The 23,046-nt window shown below is 41.0% G+C and overlaps 1 protein-coding gene across 1 annotated transcript in view; it reads left to right on the top strand.

Annotated features, from left to right (window-relative positions):
* The window catches only part of KIF5C (kinesin family member 5C), a 72,604-nt gene extending 55,941 nt beyond the window's left edge, over positions 1-16,663 (top strand). The window contains exons 18-26 of the mRNA XM_035131291.2: positions 1,239-1,315; positions 2,768-2,877; positions 5,206-5,307; positions 6,440-6,500; positions 8,372-8,443; positions 10,292-10,396; positions 12,012-12,228; positions 12,706-12,807; positions 15,965-16,663. Of these exons, the coding sequence (XP_034987182.2) occupies positions 1,239-1,315; positions 2,768-2,877; positions 5,206-5,307; positions 6,440-6,500; positions 8,372-8,443; positions 10,292-10,396; positions 12,012-12,228; positions 12,706-12,800 (839 nt within the window). The 3' untranslated portion in view covers positions 12,801-12,807; positions 15,965-16,663. The remainder of the gene's footprint in view (positions 1-1,238; positions 1,316-2,767; positions 2,878-5,205; positions 5,308-6,439; positions 6,501-8,371; positions 8,444-10,291; positions 10,397-12,011; positions 12,229-12,705; positions 12,808-15,964) is intronic.
* The last annotated feature ends 6,383 nt before the right edge of the window (positions 16,664-23,046 follow it).

Here is a 23,046-nt window from a genome sequence, read left to right on the forward strand (position 1 = left end):
GGCATTGCCTCCATAGATGGGAGTTGATTCACTCATCCAGATGGGATGTGCCACTATGAAGTAGACACATCTGTGAGGCAAGAGGGTCTCATGCATAAGATCATCATGCCTCTTCTTTAAAAGCCTGGCTGGAGTGAAGTGGAGGCATCTCTGTTGCTTCCATCGATTCCTGAACTTACTGCCTGGCTCCTGAATTCTTGAGTCCTACACTGCGCCTGCTTCAGAGCCTGTCCAGTTAACTTCCCTGAATAAAGATATCTATCTGACTCGCAAGGGAAGAGCCTCTATTATCATGTTTCGGGCAGGAGTCAGGACAACCACCCTCCTCGTTGTTGAGGACTCAAATAGCATTTCAGACTGGTTAAGGCTAATGACATGTCTGATCTGGCTGGAGCAGTGCTTCTTTGGAGGCATTTGCAATGTATTATTTGATCTGACTTTTTTTGCAGTGCAGAATAAATGTGCTGCATAAGCATCCTTTATCATCTGATTCAACATGTGAGAATCTTGTGTGGTTGGTGCAGTGCAACGTGATTCAAAACTCAACTTTCTCCTGGCAGCTTTGCTGGGCTGCCAGAGGCTGAGTAGACTTTTAAGATTTATATTTGGAGTGTGGAATCTGTGGCTTTCCATATGTTGTTATAGACTTGAGCCTCAATCAGCCCCCACCCCTCACAAGCATGGCCAATGGTCGGGGTGATGAAAGTTGTAGGCTAGCAACATCTGGAAAGTCAGAGGCTTCCCATTCCTGATTTATATCCTGCCCTCCAATGCTGATTTTCATTCATGTGCTGAAATCTCCATAGATCTGCAACTAAATAATGTTCCTGGCATTCTGAATTAGTCTTGGAAATTGGCCCTAAGGAAGGACTGCTATGCTCTGAATTAGCAGTGGCTGGGATGAGCAGGCTGTAGCAAAAAAAAAAAAAAAGGTCTTAGCACATACAACATGCTATTTTAGTAGACAGATGGGACTGGATATGGTGCCCATTCTCCCTCCCCCCCCAAAGCACCTCTTGGAAATGTAGCTTGTTCCAATGAAGCAGCTGTTAATGTGGGAAATGGATTCCCTTGGGTTTTGTTGCCATTGTAAACAAATCCAAATGCCAGGAGATAAAAGTATGTGAAGTGGTGTCTTCTGCTTGAAGAGGCAGATTGTTTAGGGCCCTGAATGCTATCTTGTTTAAAATGCATAAAATTAAACAGGAGTTGCTCAGCTTTAATTTTTGTTTTAACAGAAAAAATGCATGAAGTCAGTTTCAAAGATAAAGAGAAGGAGCATTTAACCTTGCTGCAGAATGCAGAGGAAATGAAGGTAACATTCTACAATACAATTGTGAGATCCGTTTCTCACCAATAATACTTCTCAAAGTCATGACAAGGTGCACTTGTAATGTTGCTTTGTACTTTTGAACAATATGTCAAAGGCACACATGTGCATTAAGTATTTCTGTTCTGTTTGCCATGCGGTGGAAGAGCTTCCCTACCAAATATGTGTTGTTGGGTTGTTGTTGTTTTTTTAACCGTTGTATTATTTTCTTGGTAGCTATTTATACTAACCTTACCAGTTGCAGATTATTCCATGCTCACATAATTAAAAAAGGAAGGATAGGTTTGCTGCATAAGAGTGCAGAGGGTAGGTATGCCGAGGTTTACTTTATCTACTAGATGTTGTCCAGATATTGCTAACAGGGGAGCATACAGCCACCAAGCAAATGTGTGCGTGTTTAAATCCCATTGATGTTCTCGAAATGGTAGCAAAGAAGCTGAGAGAGTTGTTTGATGCTGATGGAGCACAGCCAACAACAGTTTAAGAAACCAAACTATATTGCATTTTTGTATGTAGGGGTTGGGTGGAATGGGACTTGTAGAGCTGTGAAGTCACAGGAACTGTCCAATAAGTGCTCATTATATTTGTAACATGAAGCTTGAGTATTTGAATAGTGTGACACCCCTGTAATAAAATGAAAAGCATATGGATCCCATCCAACAAATTATACTAGCTGAACATTCATTGCGCTATAACCCAGGCCTTAAGTCAGGGATGGGGAACCTGTGGTCCTTCCAGGTGATGATCAACTAGAGTTCCTGTTGGCCCTAACCATGTTGACTGGGCTGATGGATTCCAACAACATCTGTAGGGCCACAGGTTAGCTATTCCTGACTTAAGTTGCTAATTATCCATTTTATAGCATGCTTCTATAAACTATTGTATTCCCTGGCACTTCTTGTTTACACTGCTGTTAATGCCCAGTGCTGGTGTAAGCAAACAGGTCATCTATTTACCTTAAGGGCCTAAGGGATGGGGAACAGATTGTTCTCTAGAAGTTGCTGGACTACAGCTCAAATCATCCTTCACTTTTGGTCTGGCTGTCTGGAACTGATGGGAGTTGGAGTTCAACAACAAATGGAGGGCAACAGATTGGCCACCCAGGCAAACACAAAGGACAAAATGTTGGTACAGCATTAGTGTTGGAATCAGTTGCACCCCTGTGTATTCTAAGTGGAGTTTTGATCATAGGTGTGACCATGGTTGGCACAAATATGTGCCAGCCATAGATGGTGGTGTATGCATGTGGGAGTTTTTACTGAAGAAGGCAGAATCAATTTGTATCAAGCAAGTTAATATTCACAGCTACTTTTAAAAAAGCAAAGAGGAATCCATGGGAATATATGCAGTTCTGAGCTGCTTCAGAAATATTGGACAAAGCCATGATCAAAAAGGCAAAGTTGTGTAATTTTATTCACCTCTCTCTTTTTTGAACAGACGACACTAGAGCAACAGATGGAGAGTCACAGGGAAGCTCACCAGAAGCAGCTGTCCAGGTTGCGAGATGAGATTGAGGAGAAGCAGAAAATCATTGACGAGATCAGAGAGTAAGATCATGCTTTGCTTTCCTGTTGGTTTTCCCTTCCATCTCTCTCTCTCTCTCTCTCTCTCTCTCTCTCTCTCTCTCTCTCTCTCTCTCTCTCTCTCTCTCTCCACACAACTACAAACTGCTGATGATTATTCTCATCTAGCTTTATTGGCAAACATCTCATTAGGACCCCAGAGGCCTATTGCTGTGGATGTATCTGTTCAGGGTTTTCTTTGTTTCCTCCTCCTGCTAATGATATTGAGTAAAGAAAGTGCAGAAAACTGCATTTAATGAATTCCAAAGACTTGAAAGCTAGAAATATTTTATTACATGGTGTAATAAATGTTTGAGCAGACTTAAGACTGCTTCAGAAGCTGCTACTGAGAAACTCTGTCAAAATGGGGATGATACAGCTTTGACTTTGGCAAAGCTAGATGATGGAAATGAAGAAGAGTGGGAGGAAAAGCTTGAAATGGATATAGGCGGTAGATGCTTAGGAAAGGGGCCAGGCTGTTCTATACAACTCTGTAGGGAAGCGGAGACCAAGAAAGACACAAGGCTTATAACTGGGAAGTGAAAAAGTGGAAGAAACCCTTACTGAATTCAGTGATGCAGGGAAAAAAGCAAAGGTAAATTTGGAGGAGAGGATGATGAATATCTGATCATGACCAATCAGTTGTTTACATGCAAGCCATGTTAAATAAAACAAAATGAATATAATATTACTAAAACCAGCATCCAGTCATAGATTTGCTTACCCACCCCACCCCCATTACAATTTTTAGCAAGAAGATTATGTAAAACAATGAATAGGAAAGGAACATTTTCAAGCTAAGTGCACTTCCTGCCTCTATGTGCTGCCCTTGAGGTTGGTCTGGAAGCTGTAGCTAGGGCAGAATTCAGCAGCTAGGTTTCTTATGGAGACAAACTAGCGCCGGCATATATCACCTTACTGGCTGCCAAACTGCACCGGGCCAAGGTGTTGGTACTAGCCTATAAGCCCCTATACATCTCAGGACCAACTTACCTGCCTTATCCCTTAAATGCAAAGTAGGTCACTGGGGTCTGTGGGAGATTTTCTCCTGAAGGTTCCAAGGCAATCAGAAGCCCTCTCCAGAGTAACTTGGAGAAGGACTTTTAGTGTGGCTGTCCAAGTTCTGTGGAACAGCTTTCCTGTCGAAATGCAGCAGGTGCCCACTATTTCTGCTTTCCAGAAACAAACTGGAGACATTTTTGTCATGAGAAGCTTTCCCAGCTGGATGAACTAGACTTTGCCGTGGGTGCCTCCTTTGATTATTTTCCAGTTCATTTGCTTACATTTTCTGTGTCCTTTTAAACCGCATCTTAGCTGTTTTTTTCTTATATTGTGTACATCACCTTGCGAAATACATGTGGAAGGCGATTAGTAAGTGACAAAAATTATAGAAGTCATGGTGGTTTGAAATAAAAGCATTCTAACATCATGAAATCGCAGAATACCAAGACTGAATCACAATGGCCAAGACTGAATCAAATTAATTCTGCAAAGCTTGGTGAAACAAATGTTTTTGGCAGGTGATGAAGCACCAAGTTTGTAGGTGCTTGCCTGACTTCAATAGGAGCAGCATTCCAAATTACTAGTGCCAGTATGCTAGAAGCCTTGGTTCACAAACAAAGATGAGACGGCCAGAAGGGATTCTTCAGGTGATCCTAGTAATCTGGCAGAAGTATAAAGCAGTCTTTCAGGTAACCTAAGCCCTAGGCAGTTTAGGACTTTATAACAGCAATATCTTGAATTTAACTTAGTAATATATTGACTGCTAGTGCAGAGCTTTTCAGCTTCAGCATAATATATGCTGATACAGAGTGGCTCTAGCTAAAAGCTGGGCTGCAGCATTCTGTACTAGCTGCAATTTCAAAACCAGCCGCAAGGGTCTCTCCACAGCACCTCCCAGCATCCTTGACCTTTAGCCGTACTGGTTGCGGATGACAAAAGTTGGGAGTCCAAACAATATTTGGAGGGCTGCAGGCTTTTCATCCCCGATCTAGGCTTTTTGACTTTTAAAATAGTTAGCATTAAGTCCACACTTGTAGAGAAGAATTGCCATTTTATGTTTTGAATGCATGTCAATAAGCTGAGAGAGAATCAGTAACAAGGTAAGTATTGTGTTGTCTGTGTATAAAGGGAAATTCTCTAAAGAAGCAAGATGTCTTTATCAATAAAATTTCCCAGAGAGTTATTGTGTAGAGTCTTTCTGTGATGATGGGATTTTATTAAATGTATAGGCATTGACTAACTTTAAGGCTTCTTGAATGGAGGGTTTCTTTTCATCCCTTGTGGTGACCTTTTTCTTTTCTTTTGTCTCAGTATGAATCAGAAGCTGCAGCTGGAACAAGAAAAACTGAGTTTGGACTATGAAAGATTGAAAGCAGAAGATCAAGAACGGGAAAAGAAGCTGGAGAAGCTAATGTAAGTTTGCATTACAAATCTATTCTTATTATTCTTTAATACCTTGCATTCCAATAACGTTGCATCCAACCAATCCCGGCTCCCTGTGAAAACACAGTACCCCTGCTCTGCCCAGGACAAGGAAAATTGATCTTTATTTTATGTAACAAAATTTATGTACTGCTTGATGGTAATAGAACCTCCAATCAGTTTTACAAAAACAAAACCTTAAAATTGCCAATAAAGAGCAGTTACAAACACACACAAGTACTTAAAACATTCATATCTTGATTGAACCCAACAGTAAGCTATAAAACCATAGCTGTCAAGTTCTCCCTTTTTTTAAGGGAAATTCCCTTATGCTGAATAGGCTTCCTCGCGAGAAGAGGAAAAACTTGACAGCTATGTATAAAACACATGTCTACTTCTACATGTCTGGATAGTCTTGCCTAAACAAAAATGTTTTAAGCCGGCCGTGAAAAGATTGCAGCCAGATGTCAATAGGCAGGGAGTTCCAAAGTGTACATAGGTGCTGCTAAACCAAAAGAAAGATTTCTAGCAAGTGCAGAATGAGTATTATCCAGCACCTGCAACAGTGCTAATTCTGCTGGGTGTTCTGTTTGTGCCAGACCTCCCACCACCACCCCCATGTAAAAATGCATGGGAAATGCTTCTCTATTTATTCTTGAAACGGGCTGAGTCCTGTGGCTGCATATAATGTACGGCTGCCATCACAGATGGTTATGCTCCAGTAGCTGCTGTGGCTACAGTGCCACCAAGGACCCTTTTTTGTTGCAGTATCCACAGCTGCCTGCCCTGCCTCTCTCTGGGCAGGAAAGACACTGCGCTCCCTTGGTACTCCAGATGGATGGGTGCTGCTGTTTGTCCTTGCTGCTTGCAGTTATTTGTTTGCCCACCTTGCATATACACTGCAACATATAGAGCAGCAGCATCTTTTCGAGTTCCTTCTGTGACACAGCTTTTTAAAATGCAGGAGTTCTGGAGTGCTTGGTAGGAGACGGGCACAGGTGTTGGTTTCTAGGTTGAGGAATGCATGAGTAGGCTGAGGTGAGCATGTTTGTTTCGTCCGCTTGGAAACTTTACATTATTCCAATTAATTTCTTGAGTTGAGCAGTGTCTTTTCTCTGCCTAGACTGCTTAACGATAAAAGGGAACAAGCAAGAGAAGATCTTAAGGGACTGGAAGAAACTGTGGTATGTATTAAATCTACACTGTCTCTCTTTAAAAAAGAAAAAAAGACAAGTGGTCACTAGGGATGGCACGACTTATTTCACACTTGAATTTTGTATGCTCCCTTTAATTTGTTTTGTGTCTTTTGAAAACATGTGGTTCAGTCTGAATACCTTGGTTTCTTAAAATGAAAAATAGGGGCTCATATACAGGTGAAACTCGGAAAATTAGAATATCGTCGAAAAGTGCATTTATTTCAGTAATGCAACTTATTATTTTTATTTTTATTTTTACAAATGCTTTCTTTTGGAAATTCCACAGCAATAGAACAAATAGTTATAATAATACAAAAAAAAAACATCGCTATTACATTTCATTAATTCCATTCCATTTGTAATTGACCTGCCTAACGACAAATAATTACAATTACAACAAATAAAGGATTGACATATCTTGCTTTGCATGTCATGCATCTATCTCATATATCGGTTTCACATTTTAAGTTGCATTAATGAAATAAATGCACTTTTCGACGATACGCTAATTTTCCGAGTTTCGCCTGTAGATGCCCTGTTCATGTGAGTCTTATGTCATAGTTGTGAACTTCCCTCCTGTTGATGGCTACTGCCTTGTGTATCATGGAGGAAGAAAGCAAGGGACTCATTTGGCTACTGCATCAAACCAGAGTCATATAACACCCATTCTCCCAGCTCTGTACTGGCTGCCTGTATGTTGCTGGGCTCAATTCAAGGTCTAGATGCTGAATTTGTAAAGCCCTGAACAACTTGGGGCCCAAATACTTGAAAGACTGCCTGCCCCTATATCTGCCAACCTGGACCTTGCGGTCAGCCGAGGAGGCCCTCCTCATGGTCCCATTAGGGGATAGTGAGAGAAAGACACTAATGTTAATCTAATATTTCATGGCTAATGATTTTATATTAACATTTTTAGTATTACTGCATCATTATTGTATGCAGGGCAATCTATAAATGAATAAAATAACTTAATATTTACAAGGGTAACTCTATTCTGTACAGCAGTGGCACCTAATAAAAATCCCTGCTTTAGTCATCTTCCACCAGATTATTGATTTGTGGCATACAGTTGGTTCGTAGAGATATAAGTGAAGTTAGATGTTAGTCACAAATACGTTATATATTATTTTCTTGGTTGTATTCTCCCTGAAGTGAGTGAAATGTGTGAAATTTTCATATTCTGCCCCCTTTAAACAAAACTTTTCACATAATGTAATTTGAATAAAACTTCAAACAGATGTACATTTATGGTTGTGAGCTATGCATTTAAGAGGGTGTGCATTTTTTGAAGGTTTTGGCCCTGGTCCGTAGAGACTTGCACACAAACCTAACTAAACCTCATGTGAGGAACAGGGATATCTCTTCTAACATGTTGCCTGATTTAAGGTCTATGCAGGTCATCTTAAAAGGCGTGTGTTTTTTTGCTTCCAAACTGTATTTTTATCTTTTGTGAACATATGAGAATTTAACTGATTAAAGAAATCATAGTTCACCAAACAAAATTTATTCACAGTTAAATTTTCATATGTTCACAAAAAGAAAAAAAATACAGTTCTGAAGCATAAACACATGACAGCCCTGGTTTTTATTGTGCTTATTTATTATTACATATAGCCTGCATTAACGTACAATTAGTGTATAAGGAACTAAGAGATTTAATTTAACACATGCTGAGGAATACCAATTACTAAATTGAGCATTAATGTCAATTTCTTTTTTCTTCTTCTTGGCCACCACAGGGTCCCAATAATTTATTTGAAATATTCCCATCTGTAAGACCTGGCATAAATGTTTGCTTTGTGTTTCTTATTTCAAATAGGTCATTGTTAAGCTAACGCTTTCTTAAACTTGTTTTACAGGCTAGAGAGCTTCAGACCCTCCATAACTTGCGCAGACTCTTTGTTCAAGACCTAACCACCAGAGTGAAAAAAGTAAGTTGAGATATTGTGAGAGGGAATAATTGTGCAAAAATCTTCTTTTCCTAGGCTTACATATATGTATGTGTGTATGTATGTACAGCGGGTGGCACTGTGGGTTAAACCACAGAGCCTAGGGCTTGCCGATCAGAAGGTTGACGGTTCGAATCCCCACAACGGGGTGAGCTCCTGTTGCTTGGTCCCAGCTCTTGCCAACCTAGAAGTTCGAAAGCACGTCAAAGTGCAAGTAGATAAATAGGTACCACTCCGGCGGGTAGGTAAATGGCATTTCTGTGTGCTGCTCAGAAGTGGCTTTGTCATGCTGGCCACATGACCTGGAAGCTGTACGCTGGCTCCCTCGGCCAATAACACGAGATGAGCGCCGCAACCCCAGAGTCAGTCATGACTGGAACTAATGGTCAGGGGTCCCTTTACCTTTACCTTTATGTACACGCTTAGCACTCTAGCAGTAATATAGGCACCTTGCAGTGCAGTGCCTGTGCACCTTGGCTGTGTTTAAATACTTGCAAACAGACATGCAGCTATATTAATGGGCTATGCCAGGGGTTCCCAAACTACAGTTCTAAGGACCACCAGTGGCCTTCATTTAAGGGGTCCATGGCATATGTGTAATCATACAATTACAAATTATACAGCATCTAGCACAGTGCATTACAATTGCCACAACAAGCAGAAGTGGTCTGCCAAGACCCTTGGCGATTTTCAAGTGCTCTCTTGGGGGGGGGGGAGTTAGGGAACTACTGGATATTGCCATTAACAATCCATTCGAAAGGAAGCCTCACTGGGAAGATCAGCAGTAGAAACCATGATATTCATAGCAGCGTTTGCCAGTTATGATGATATAAATCAGTTATGCCTAAGCTGCCTTCCAAAGACTATCAGAGGCCCATATCATGCTTTTGAGTAATTTTTTATGTTATGATGTGTCAGGGAGGTTGCTGGCTACCCTCGAGCAACGACACTCCAAACCATCTTTATTGTGAAAGTTATTTACAGTGCAAGAGCTTCATGAAAACATGTCTACTCGGCATCATCAGATTCTCCCAATGGCGCTTTTCAGCTCCTCCCTCAGCAGAGTAGTTTGGGGACCCCAAATCTCCGCCCCCTGCGTTTGCGAGCCACTGATCGCCTCAGTTCCAGGGTGAATTTGAAAGGATGCCCCTCTGCTGTTTCCCCGCTAGAACTCTCTGCTGGCCCCTCCTTCCTTGCTGGTATCACAGGCTGTAGGCAGTGCTCCTGGATGCTGCCTGAGCCCTGGCCCGCTCCGCTCACTTCCTCCTTCCTGTCTCCTGTCCCTCCGCTGTTGTCAGAGCCGTTCGAAGAGCTGGATTTGATGAGGGGTGGCTGTTCCCTGTAAGCTCACCCCCTTACACGATGAAAATAAGAAAATGCATTTATAGGGTAAACTGTGATGAACATTGAAGTTTCTCTCCTTTTGAGAGGGGTAAAGGTAAAGGGTTGCCGCATAAAGGAGGGGGTGCCCTTGTTTGTTGCTGGAGAGGCCTCCTGCAAGGGCTCACAGAGGCATGACCCGAGCACAACTATCTCCTCACTTTCATTTTAATATTTGGGGGCTGTGGTTTGTTGTGGTGTCACCTTAAACCGTGGTTGTTTATAACTTAACAATGTTTAGTTTTTTTGTTTCGAAATCTCTATTAATAACCCAGTCAGACTGAAATGCATTGTTTCAGCATTAGCTTCAATACCAGGCACACTGTTGAAGTTCACATTGGTCTCTAATGCTTCTAAGGAAGGACTTGTGTACAGTTTCAGAGCTTTTCAGTCACTATTTATTCATTTTATTCAGAGGCTTGGTTCTAATTTGGCTTTTTGTCTTCACAGAGTGTTGAACTAGATAGTGACGACGGAGGTGGAAGTGCTGCTCAGAAGCAGAAAATTTCCTTTCTGGAAAACAACCTGGAACAACTTACAAAGGTTCACAAGCAGGTGAGATAATTGTGGTGTTGTTCATTACCATTCTTACCCCAACCTCCAAGGTTGGGGGGGGGGGGGAGAGAGGAAAACATAACCCAGTCAACTTTGTGAGCTTCCTGTGGTCTTGTTTGGTCACAGAATACAGCTCCTCTGACTGTTAAAACAAAAAAACCATATGATTATATAAACTTAATTTATGAAAAACCACATAGTGACTGACAATATCAATGCATCATGATAAACCACAGTTAATTGTTTACTGAAAATGCACCAGCTGTTTCCACTTCCTCCCTCCCTCCTAGCATGATGGTGGTGGGGAGAAACCACAATCCATGGCTTAGTGTTACATCCAAACTCCAAATTGTGATCATTAAGCCAAGAACAGACCTTAGCTGCAGGTCATGGTTTGTTTGGAGCCACAATATCCACTTCAGACATAATGCCAAGCCAGGTTTCTTTGTTTCTTCCTCACACTCATTGGGAAGAATGAAGTAGGCAGAATCAATGTGCTCATGGTAAGCCATTAACCATAGTTTACCATGGTTTGTGAAGTAGGTCAAAGATTTTAAATGGCTAGCTAATATTTACTTCATGTTGGTCTAATCTCCGCTTTGTACCATTAAATTCATTGCAGTTGCTGTTAGAAATTTAATTTAGAAGTACCCCTCATCCTGCTGAGAAATCACAAAATAAAAATTCAACATGGCAAAAAGTTAATTAATAGTAGTTGTATTATGGCAGACCATTGGGCTGCATGTGGCTTCAGCACTCAGCATTTCAATAACATATCAGAATATGTTATTACAAAATGCAATGGCAATTATGACTACTGTGGACTGCCATCTGTCCAGATTTTAATTTGCTCTGAACTAATTTTAAGATGTATTTTAATTAATTGATTGCCTGTTTTTATGTTCTTATGTTCTTTGTATACCGTGTTAGTTTTATGATGTTAGCCGCCCTGAGCCCGGCTCTGGCCAGGGAGAGCAGGGTACAAATAAATTATTATTATTATTATTATTATTATTATTATTATTATTATTATTACTGTTTATGAATATGAAATCTCCCTGACCTTGTTCATGGGGGGGGGGAAATCTCAACTTCGCTTTTGTAGTACCATGTATACTTACTAGGAGTAAGCCCTACTGAATAATAACTAACTAACTAACTAACTAACTAACTAAATTATTATTTATTCTCCACCCATCTGGCTGGGTTTCCCCAGCACAAGGACTTGCTTTCATGTAAATAAATATGGGGGTTGGACTAATGCACTCTTTTGCATGAAGAAAACAACAACAACCACTAAACTGTTGTACTGAGTTTACTTGGACGTGGGATTTTCCTGACCCTCAACATCTCAGTTCAAAGAAGGGCTTCAATAGGGGGCCAGGAAGATTTTGCCTTTAGTTAAACATGGTATGTACGTGGCAGTTCACACCCTTACCTTTCTCATGTGGATGACAAGCTGTGGCAGAAGGTGGTCTATGCCAAAGGTTTCTCTCCAGAAATACCATCTGTAAAGGCTCTGTGACTTTCTCTATTTCTTTTACTTTAAAAATATCAGTGACTATTTTGTACTGCACACTATCCATAATCAGATCTCTGTATTAATCTTTCACAGCTGGTACGTGATAATGCAGATCTTCGTTGCGAGCTTCCTAAGCTGGAAAAACGACTCCGAGCTACGGCAGAGAGAGTTAAGGCCTTGGAGAGTGCTCTGAAGGAAGCCAAGGAGAATGCCATGCGAGACCGGAAACGATACCAGCAGGAAGTAGACCGCATTAAAGAGGCTGTAAGAGCCAAGAACATGGCGAGGAGAGCACACTCTGCTCAAATTGGTATGTATTCTGGCTCAAGAGGATTAGAGATAAAGGGTTATTAGAATATTGCAGTGCCTCCAGTGGACATTGTGGATTTCTTGTCTTCTCCACCATTTTTAGAATCGTGTGTGCAGTGGTACCTCGGTTTACAAACTTAATCTGTTCTGGAAGTCCGTTCTTAAACCGAAACCATTTTTAAACTGAGGTGCACTTTCCCTAATGAGGTCTCCCTCCGCCGGTGCCCTTCCACTTTTCGGATTCCGTTCTTAGACCAAGGTGAAGTTCACAAACCAGGACACTACTTCTGGTTTTGTGGAGTTTGGAAACCGAATCATTTGTAAACAGGACTGTTCTTAAACCGAGGTCCCACTGTATTGCTGTTTTAGGTATTGCTCTCTGTGTTAGCCATTTGGGCTTTCCACAGAACACAAAAAAATATGAAGCTTGTATAAAGCCTGTTTTTCACCCCCCTGACTTTGATTTGCCTCTTTGCAGCCAAGCCTATACGCCCTGGTCATTATCCAGCATCTTCTCCAACAGCCATCCATGCCATTCGAGGAGGAGGAGGGTATTACCAGAACATGAAATAAACACCAGGTGAGCTCATGGTGATCAGCTTGTAAGTTTTCAACATGTGATTATTTGTGAGGCGCTCACTCTGCCAGTTTCCAAATTCTCACCTGCAGAAAAATTGAGGTGGGCCAGGTTAGGTCCTTTGTGTAGGTTGGTAGCTGATGTCACTATATTGAAAACTTCTTGGATTATAAAAGCATGGCGGTTTCTGTTGTATGAAGAAAGATCAGTAAAGCAACAGTGGAAGTCCTGAGATGCAGGGAAGGGAAACCTTTAACCTTCCAGATGTTGCACTACAGATCTCATGATTTGTGGTCCGCCCTGAGATCTTATGTTGAAGGACAATATATGTCTAATAATAAATAATAGTAATGATGATGATGATGATGATGATCAATGGTCAGGGCTGATTCTTCTCTTGGCTCAGAAGCTTTCCTTTGCTTTTATTTGCATGTAGTGTTTCTGTGATAATGCCTATAGGAAAACATGCATGGGTGCTGTTTCAAGCCAGCTTATATTATAACTGTTAACGCATGTAGTACATCATGCCTGACCATTTTTGATAGATTTTTCTTTTTGGCTGCTGTTCTCTAATAATTTTACTATTAGAATCAGCCCCCTACCCGCAGTAACAGGAATCTAGCAATTCAAGTAAACATACTTGAGGCAACAGGATTTTCTTTCTAAAATCTATATATTCTCCTTGATAGCATGGCAATCTTTTTTCTAAACAGTTTAACCCCTCTCCCTGCATGGTATGATTTTTTTGTTTAAAAAACCAGGATGAAGTTCCTAAATATCAGTTATATCACATTTCATTCCTCAATGTTTTTGACATTTCCTTAGGCAAGCAGCTAAATATAAAAGGATTCTGGAAAGTAATGGCAACTTGCCAACTTTTTCCAACCATTTCCCCCCATGTGTTTATTTTCTGAAGCTTCCTTGTGAACAACTGCATGGTTCTATCACATAGTCTGAAAGGGACTCTGGCTGGAGACCAGCTGTATGTAGGTATTTTTAATAGCTTTGTTTCTTTAGGCATCAAATATTCATGGATAAAGTGCCACTTTTGTTGCACACATTGCATGTCATACCTGTTTGCAAACCATCTGCTATATCAAATTTTGGCTTTATTCCCCATGGCCTTTTTTTTGCTGCTGGTGTTTCCTTAGAAGTGGAGCTCTTTTCCCTTCCATGGACAAATAATTCAGCGGTTTTTTTCAAGTGGTTTAAAGGATAGGATTGTGGGGTTGTTTATTTGCCTCACCAATAATTTAACCTGAACTTGTTCTGCACTCTGAGAAACAAAACAAAACAAAAGCATATACAATAGTATCTGCAATAAAAGCTTTGCAAGCAGTCCGGCAAGAATCACTGCAAGAGCCTTTCAGGATGAAAGAAAATGAACGTATGTGTGTTTTGTACACCTTTAAAGAGACATCGTGTATGGAAGTAAGAACTCTGTCAAAGGCATATCTTCAGAGCAAGAACTAGAAACCTCAAAGCAAAAAATAATGATGATAGTCCTGACTGTATTGAATTAAAGCTGAAAGACAGAAGAAAACCACACAGTAGCCAACAATAGTAGAAAAAGACTCAAAAGAAATGCAGATGTTTTACATGTGACAAGCTACAAAGATACGGTACTTGGACAGTAGCCTTTAGCACTCTGAATAATAATAATAATAATAATAATAATAATAATAATAATAATAATAGGTTTGCTTCTAAATCCTCTTTGAAATCTATGCACATGAAGTATGCATGCTGAAGGAGATTCCATAATATGGAAGAGAAAAATGATGCAAACAAACAAGCTGATGTTAACAATTGGTGCTCTGCTTCTTAACACCCAAAATGCCACAAAAGAGCCTTGTTCAAATAGCACTGGTAGGTGGAGGGACTGGTAGTGATCTTTTACATCTGTAATTCTCACCTTCCAGGTAGCAAGGCAGAGACACAATAATTTTTCCAAGGCTACCAATGAGCATCATTACTGAGGAGTGCATTTGCAACCAAACGTGTACCAGTTCCAAGAGTCTAATATACTCTTCGCCACACTAGTGTGCCTGTCGGTTTCGAGCACAATCCAAAATACCTTCACAGTGTGAAATAGTTTAGGATCCAGTAGATGCTTAAGCTGCTGCTTTCACCCATAAAGCCTTAAGTAAATCTTGCTCCACGCGTCGTCATCTCCATGGTGCCATAACTTTTGTGAAATCCTCTCTGCAAAAAGTTCAGCCAGATGTAGACTATGGAATTTCTCCTAAAAGTAATAAAAGTGCACTTGTTCTGCCCAGCACTTCATGATGGACTTTCGCTGTTGCTGGGGTCTTTTGTTTAATTCTTTTCCAGTTGCCTAGCTTGTGGCTGAACTTTTTTTTGAAATGTTAGATTGTCTGATAGTGTGCCCCCCGCCCTGTGGAACACCCTCTCATCAGATCTCAAAACAGGTAAACAACTACATAAATTTCCGAAGGCATCTGAAGGCAGTCTTGTATTGGGAAGTTTTTTGAGTGCGATGTTTTGCTGTGTTTTTATTATGTTGGAAGCTGCCCAGAGTGGCTGGGGCAACCCACTCAGATGGGTGGTGTATAAGATGATGAAGATGATGATGATGGTAAGGCATCCATTTGATGTTCATGAAAGGATGATGTCTCTGCAAACAGCAGAACTGGATATATGATTTTTTGCTGATTTCCCTCTCTTCCATTAGTGGAAGTTTCCATTGGAGCAAAAGCCCTTCTGTGACTACAAAGGAACCAATTGGGTTCTATCCACAGGGCAGGGTTCAGCTAAGGAGTCCCATCAGTGGAGTCCTGTGCAAACAAGTTTTCCCCGTTCTCCTCCCCTTGCATGCCCCTCAACAACTCTGAAATTGACAGAGGGGGTTGGGAGAACTCCTGGAACAGTGCATGGAAGGAGAGGAGGTTTTTAGGGGTTTTTTTAAATAAAAAAAATAGAGAACTATGAAAAGGCAATTCATTCACTACCTCACTTTTGACTCTATCTGGTGCTTCTGATTTCAGATTAACCTAAGCACTGTTTATGTTATGCAGCATTGCACCATTGAGATGTGTATCCTGTATATTATTTTAAGTGTTCCTAATGAAAGTTCATCATGCGATGTTGCTTTTGTTAGGATATAGGACTAACAAATGTCGGCATATTTCTCTTGCAGATAAAATTGCAGGCTCCACTTCGCACGTGAAAAATCATCAGCAGTTCACTAGTTCCTTTCCCTTTTGGACTGGATCTGTACTTCTGTTCATTGTACTCATTCTATAGCCTTCTGCAGTGCACCGGTTTCAAATATTTTTTCGGCTTTGTAGAATCTCCATGTGCACAGAAGTGTGACCAACCTGGCTTTTCTTCTGAAACCATGTACAGTGTATCTAACACACGCACTTAAGCTAACGGTAGGAGTTTGCTGCTCAATCTCTTTCACTGACTGACTGCATTTTTGACCCTGTTGTGCCAGTTACTTTGGGGCTTTCATGCTGGCACTGATGCTTTTTTTGTTCTGTTTCAAGTACTTTGGTGCATCACTAAAATGCTGGTACCTGGCATCAAAGAATTAACAATTCAACAACCAAGTGCCATCAGAAGCAGGTGATTGTGCTCCATCTTTCTGATTTCCTGTAAAATATGCATATTATTTTATATTTTTAGAAGATGACAGTGTGCAGTTATATGTTTTTTTTTGTTTTTAACCTAACATGCTTTCAAAAAGTACAGCTCTGCAATTTAGCATTTTTAATATCCTGGTGAAATCTTTAAACTTGTATTTAAAATGGGAGAGAACACAGAATCATTAGTACACTTAATTCAGTAGAGATCAAACTCTAAGGATGTAGAGCAGGCATAGGCAAACTCCAGCCCTCCAGATGTTTGGGACTACAATTCCCATCATCCCTGACCACTGGTCCTGTTAGCTAGGGATGATGGGAATTGTAGTCCCAAACATCTGGAGGGCCAGAATTTGCCTATGCCTGATGTAGAGATATGTGTTAGTGTAGCTCTAGAATCTCTTGAAATTCAATGATCACATGGGCACATCATACTCTCAAAATGTCGCATTAGATCTGCCTTGTAATAACACATTGGTCAGGTTTTCTGACAGCCATGTGAAAGCATGGTTTTGGTTCAAATGAAATTGAAAGATACATTTACAAAAGCAGCTGAAACCATTGCCATCCTCTTCCTAACTCAATTTCTTCATGATTTTGAGAAGCCAGAAATAAGAGATAAATTATCTGCTGTACTGAAAGGAAGATTCTCTTCAGGGTTTTGAGGGAGAATAGGTTTGCATGCTTAGTTTGCAGTGCAACAAAAAAAGAAAAATGATGGAAGATAATCTTTTTGTTTAAAATGAAATAAGATGAAATAAGATAACAGTATATGCTGGAAATGAACAATATGCAAGTCTGCCCTAGGGATAGTATAGATTTATAGCTTACTCACCATTAGTGAGATAGACTTCTTTTTTCCAGTCTTTCTTAATGACCTATGTAGGGTGTCAGATTTTATTTCTAGTGGAAATCAAACATAGCCATAGGAAATGTTAGATAGGCAGACAGGTGTTAAATCTGTAGCTTAATATGTCTGTTGTGTTTCTTTCATGTAGTATATATATAGACACATAATGCATCTACAACCATGCACATTAAAATGTATTGTCCTGAAAGACTATTTCAAAATGACTGAATTAGGAGTTTACACTCATTCAGTCCTGTCTGCTGCTGTGGCATTTTTTATTTATTTTTTTAATTAAGGGTAAGTTTGGGGGCTTCTGAATGTTTTTGGCTTATAGACATATTTTAAAAAGCTAACTCGTTGAAACTCTAAAGCCTTTGGAAAGATTGTGAATTGACCTCAGACATTTTGTCCTGATGTTGCTTTAGAAGCTCTCAAACTTCACAAAGATATCCAGGTTTTGCTTAATTTATTAAGGGTTGCACTATTTGTGTGGGAGAGACTTTTTTGTAACATATTTAATGAAATATTGAATCTTTTGCATTTAATTTATTTTGTTACATTTTTTTAAATATTAAAAAACCCTTTTTGTTTCCAAATACACATGTATTAAACACTGCCAACACACTGAAGGGTAAAGTTGCCATATCTGAACCCTATTTCTGGGAGTAATGTGGCCAAGATGTTTATATATAGGTGAACTCTGTATTCCAAATAAAGGTACCAAGAGGTCTCCTGCTATTTCTGCTGTTTAACCTTACTGCCAGCCCATATGCCATAACTCCAACAAGGATGCTTGAAGCAGTTTCTGAGTGGCAACTACTCCAAAAGGTGGTCATAATATTTACGAAGGTTTTACCTGGTGAATCAGGTTTATTTGTGGCCCTCTGGATGATATGCTATATGCAGTGGGAATGATCCACATGAGAAATGGCTCAAAATAACACAAGTAGCAACTGCCATTCAGATATTTTCTCAAGCCGTGTGTGGGCTATCATATCCTATAGATCAGTTCTACATGTACATCGTTTACAAAGTATTTTTTTTAATGTGTAGCTTTTGTGTAGCTGAACTGTCCCCTCCCCCCCGATTGTTAACATACAGTTTTGTGTAAGTAAAAGTTTATGCTTATCATGAATGTAATCCATTAAGCATTATACCTGTGCAATTACCATTAGAATTGATGAAAATTGTGTGCCGTGAGTACCCAAGCACTTTCGTAACAGAGAGCTTTAGCTGTTCTGCACAAGTGTGTGTCTATCTTGAGCATCATGGAAAAGTAACTTTTGATGCCTTTATAAGGACAGTGTTCCTGGTACCTTTTAGGAACAGCTAGTTGCTGATCAGCCAGTCAGTTCATCTAGCACAAACCCCTTAACGGAGGCGTCAGAACTAACTAGTCCATTCTGATTCAGAGATGGCAGATTCTCCTCTGAAATGCTAAAAAGGCACATCTTAGAGTTGACTTTTTAAAGTGTCCACAAATTTTCATCTTGTTTCTGTGGCACTGCAATTTTATTTTGCTGCTAAAGTTACTTTTTTGTTGAAGAGTTAATAGATCTAGTTTCGGTACCTATTAGTAGGTCTTTTAGAATACAATTTTTTTACCATATTTTTTTGGGAAGCAACATTGACATTTCATCACTGATAGTCATTTGTGTTTGCTTTTTCGTTTTCAGATTCAAAATCGTTTCTTTCAGCTTATTTAAATTAAGTATTGCATCTAATATTTGACATGTTATAAACCATACGATATGGAATTTCCTTGTTAGTGATTTCAATTGTACCTTTTTCTACTGTCAAATTTCTCATTTTTCTAAGCAGTTGTTATCAGATGCACTTTGTATTTTATTTAGTCCTAACCCTTTTAACCTCGCTGAGACAAATAAGAAAGCTTGTGATGATATTTGCTAAGTGTGTATTTTGCCAAGCAAAGGTGAGAGGGGATTATCCTGAATCTAGTAGAAACCAGAAGCATTTAAGCTATACAGTACTAGTATCTTAAATGCAGCTGAATTTTTGGAAACATTTCTGTATACATACCTCAGTGAGTGGAAAAAACTACTTGAAAATGTAAAACAACAACTTCATAATTGATCTCTAGAAACACGTACTTTTTAAAAAAGAAAGAAAAAGAAACACACACATGTGAAAACTCAACCATTGAGTGTTGTATATGAAATGGGCAGTAATAATAATAATAATAATAATAATAATAATAATAATAATAAATTTATTTATACCCCGTCCATCTGGCTAGGTTTCCCCCAGGCCTTGGTCTTGGGAATGTATCACCCATGACTTTTCCCATTTCTGAAGGTTCTATCTGTGTGTGTCGCCCATGCAAGACATGTTGAATAAGAGATTATACAGCAACTGTACAATCTGTTGCCGATGGAATTGAACACTATGCCTTTGTACGCTTTGGAGGCAAGCAGAATACAAAAATGTTTTTTATTCAGTAACCATTCTCATCAGAATTGTGCAACTACACCTACAAGGATGATTAATTTGCTCCGTTCTGTTCACAATTAGAGCTTTATTTAATGCCTTTATGAAGTTCGAAACACATTGGACAAATGTCTGTTTTAAACACCCGGACAAAAGGATTGCCACTTCCAAGTTTGCGTCTTACTCCTAAATACTTCTGTCTCTCTCATTTCTGAAACACTTTAAATCAGGGGTCCCAAAACTAAGGCCCAGGGGCCGGATGCGGCCCAATCACCTTCTAAATCCGGCCCGCGGACGGTCCGGGAATCAGCATGTTTTTACATGAGTAGAAAGTGTCCTTTTATTTAAAATGCACCTCTGGGTTATTTGTGAGGCCTGCCTGGTGTTTTTACATGAGTAGAATGTGTGCTTTTATTTAAAATGCATCTCTGGATTATTTGTGGGGTATAGGAATTAGTTCTTTTTTTTTTCAAAATATAGTCCGGCCCCCCACAAGGTCTGAAAAAGTTTGCTGACCCCTGCTTTAAATAGTGGAAGATGTGAAAGAACAATAGGGATCTAGGCATTCTGTAGAAGTATACATGTCTAGTTTGTAAAGTGTGTAATGTGTACTCCAGATGTGTATTCTCTGGGATCTATGTATCTGTACAGTAGCTTGTTTTAGGGGGAAAAAAGTGAAATGTGGATACTTTTCTGATTACAATCTGGGGGGGAAATTGCCACTATTATAAAATACGCTGTAATGACTCAAGCTCTGTAACAGCAGACCTGAATCTCCCCAACCATTCCCATAGATAAGTCTTTTGATCTTGGTTCTAAAAATACTATCTATTAAAATGTATGGATACACTGGCAGACTGCATGATGTATCATCCAAAAACTGTTTAAAAGTGGAAATAAAATTGAAGTAAACTTTATCTTGCAAGTAGCATTTGTGGCCTATATTTATCTGTGGTTGCAATTTCACCCTGTTCTGTGTTTACAGACGGCTTTTCCGAGGTCAGATCTTTTACAGTTAAAATTAATAAACACTTCAAATGCAGGGTTCTTGTTGCATGCTGTGGGAGCAAACCTGTTCACCAGTCCAAGCTGGAAGCCTACTGATTGATAAGCCCAGCCCAGCATGTAACTTGAAGGTTTTGGGTTTGCATTGCAGATTTCATGCCTGGTAGGACCAACCGGACTTCAACTCTGAAGACAGGCCACTGGAGAGAGAGAGTTTGGAACCAGCACAGAGCCCCTATTTTCAGCAAAAGCCCTTCGAGCTGCGCGCGCGTGCTCGGGGAGGGGGGGGAGCAGCTAACCAGATGAGATCTGTCTCCCCGAGATGAGATAATTGAATGCAGCCCATTTGGTTTCAGCAAATACATTTGGTATTTATTGTTATTATTTGTTGTCGCTCGTAGCATGACGACTTCTCAGTCAGCAAGGCACACACAGTTCCCTTCCAGTCATTCTCTTTTGATCAGAACAGAGTACTAAACTGTGTTTGCACGAAGGGTTGGGGGTTTATAAAGATGTTAGAAACAGGGAGAACCGTGTTTGGCAAGTTGCAGACTCAACCACAATCCCCTTCCCCTGTATGAAGCTCCCCTTTATAAAGAGTCAGACCATTGGCCCATCCAGCCCAGTTCTTTCTACAGTGACTGGAAGCAAGCCTCCAAGCTTTCAAGTGGAGGGAGGCCTTTTTCTATACAAACTCGGATAGGGATGGTTGAAGAGCCTGTGCTCCCTCTGGGAAACTTCCATGCTTCTCCCTTGAAGAGGAGCCGGCCTATTGATTTATGCATTGTTATTACTACTATGGGGATGCAGGTGGCGCTGTGGGTTAAACCACAGAGCCTAGGGCTTGCTGATCAGAAGGTTGGCTGTTCGAATGCCTGTGACGGGGTAAGCTCCTTTGCTCGGTCCCAGCTCCTGCCAACCTAGCAGTTCGAAAGCACGTCAAAGTGCAAGTAGATAAATAGGGACCGCTACAGCGGGAAGGTAAACGGCGTTTCCGTGTGCTGCTCTGGTTCGCCAGAAGCGGCTTTGTCATGCTGGCCACATGACCTGGAAGCTGTACGCCGGCTCCCTCGGCCAATAATGCGAGATGAGCGCGCAACCCCAGAGTCGGTCACGACTGGACCTAATGGCTCGAAGGGCGAACCAGAGCAGCACACGGAAACGCCGTTTACCTTCCCACTGTAGCGGTCCCTATTTATCTACTTGCACTTTGACGTGCTTTCGAACTGCTAGGTTGGCAGGAGCTGGGACCGAGCAAAGGAGCTCACCCCGTCGCAGGGATTCGAACCGCCGACCTTCAGATCAGCAAGCCCTAGGCTCTGTGGTTTAACCCACAGCACCACCTGGGTCCCTACCTTATTACTACTTAGTGCTTTGTTACTTATGCAATGCCACTTAACAGCCACCAGGTGGCAGTATTTGCAGACAATCTTTTACTTTTCTGATAAGCAAAAGATCAACTTGGGTAAAAAGAGATGAGCGAGAGAAAGAAGTCAGTATAAATCACTGTGGCTCTAATGAGGTTGCTGATTATAAATTGGTGTCTTGTCACTGTCATTTTTAAAGAGGTATTTGCAGTGATGACCTGAAAATTATTGTTAAGAGCTTGGGGTGGGCTGGGGGAAGAGTGAAATGCGAGATCATTTTCCAACATGCATACATCCGGCTTCCATTTGTATATACAACCAACTTCCTAGCTATCTTAAATAGGAACTAAAATGAAATTGGCCCATTTTGTATTGCTTTCCTGCATTCATTTTCCTTTTATGCAATTGCATATAAATATGTAACATTGCAGGATATAGGTTATTGTGTGTAACTATACAAATACAAAGGTGTCCCCCCCCCATATCGGCACTCAGTTTGAAGGAGCAGGGGCTGTGCCCGAATTCATTGCTGCCTCGGGTGACAAGGGGTTAATGACGGGGGGGTCAGGCTGCTCCCCGTGCGCACGCGCGCAGGTGGGAGGCGTGCGAGAGTTTCCAGGATTGGAAGGGACCCCCAAAGGGCATCTAGTCCAACCCCCTACGAGCGCCGCTAAAGAATCCCTGACAAGTGGCCACCCAAAACCCTCCTCCTGCGAAGTCCGACGTTCCCGAAGAGGCAACAGGTCCAAACAGAGGAGGCACCCCAGCAGTTCCTGGGGAAGGGGAGCCGCTTCCGAATCCGCGCCGGCGCTTCGGTCGCGCTCTCGCCCGACCCCACTGTTCCCTCCGCGCGTCTCCACAGCGCCGCCTACCCGCCGACACCGCGCCGTCGTGCGCGGCTACCCTTTCCCTCGGCCCCCGCCAAGCTTACAGGTGTTGCACAACTCCGCATCCTCCCGCCCCG

The sequence above is a fragment of the Zootoca vivipara genome, chromosome 1, assembly GCF_963506605.1.
Source record: "Zootoca vivipara chromosome 1, rZooViv1.1, whole genome shotgun sequence".
In the NCBI taxonomy this organism is placed as follows: Eukaryota; Metazoa; Chordata; class Lepidosauria; order Squamata; family Lacertidae; genus Zootoca; species Zootoca vivipara.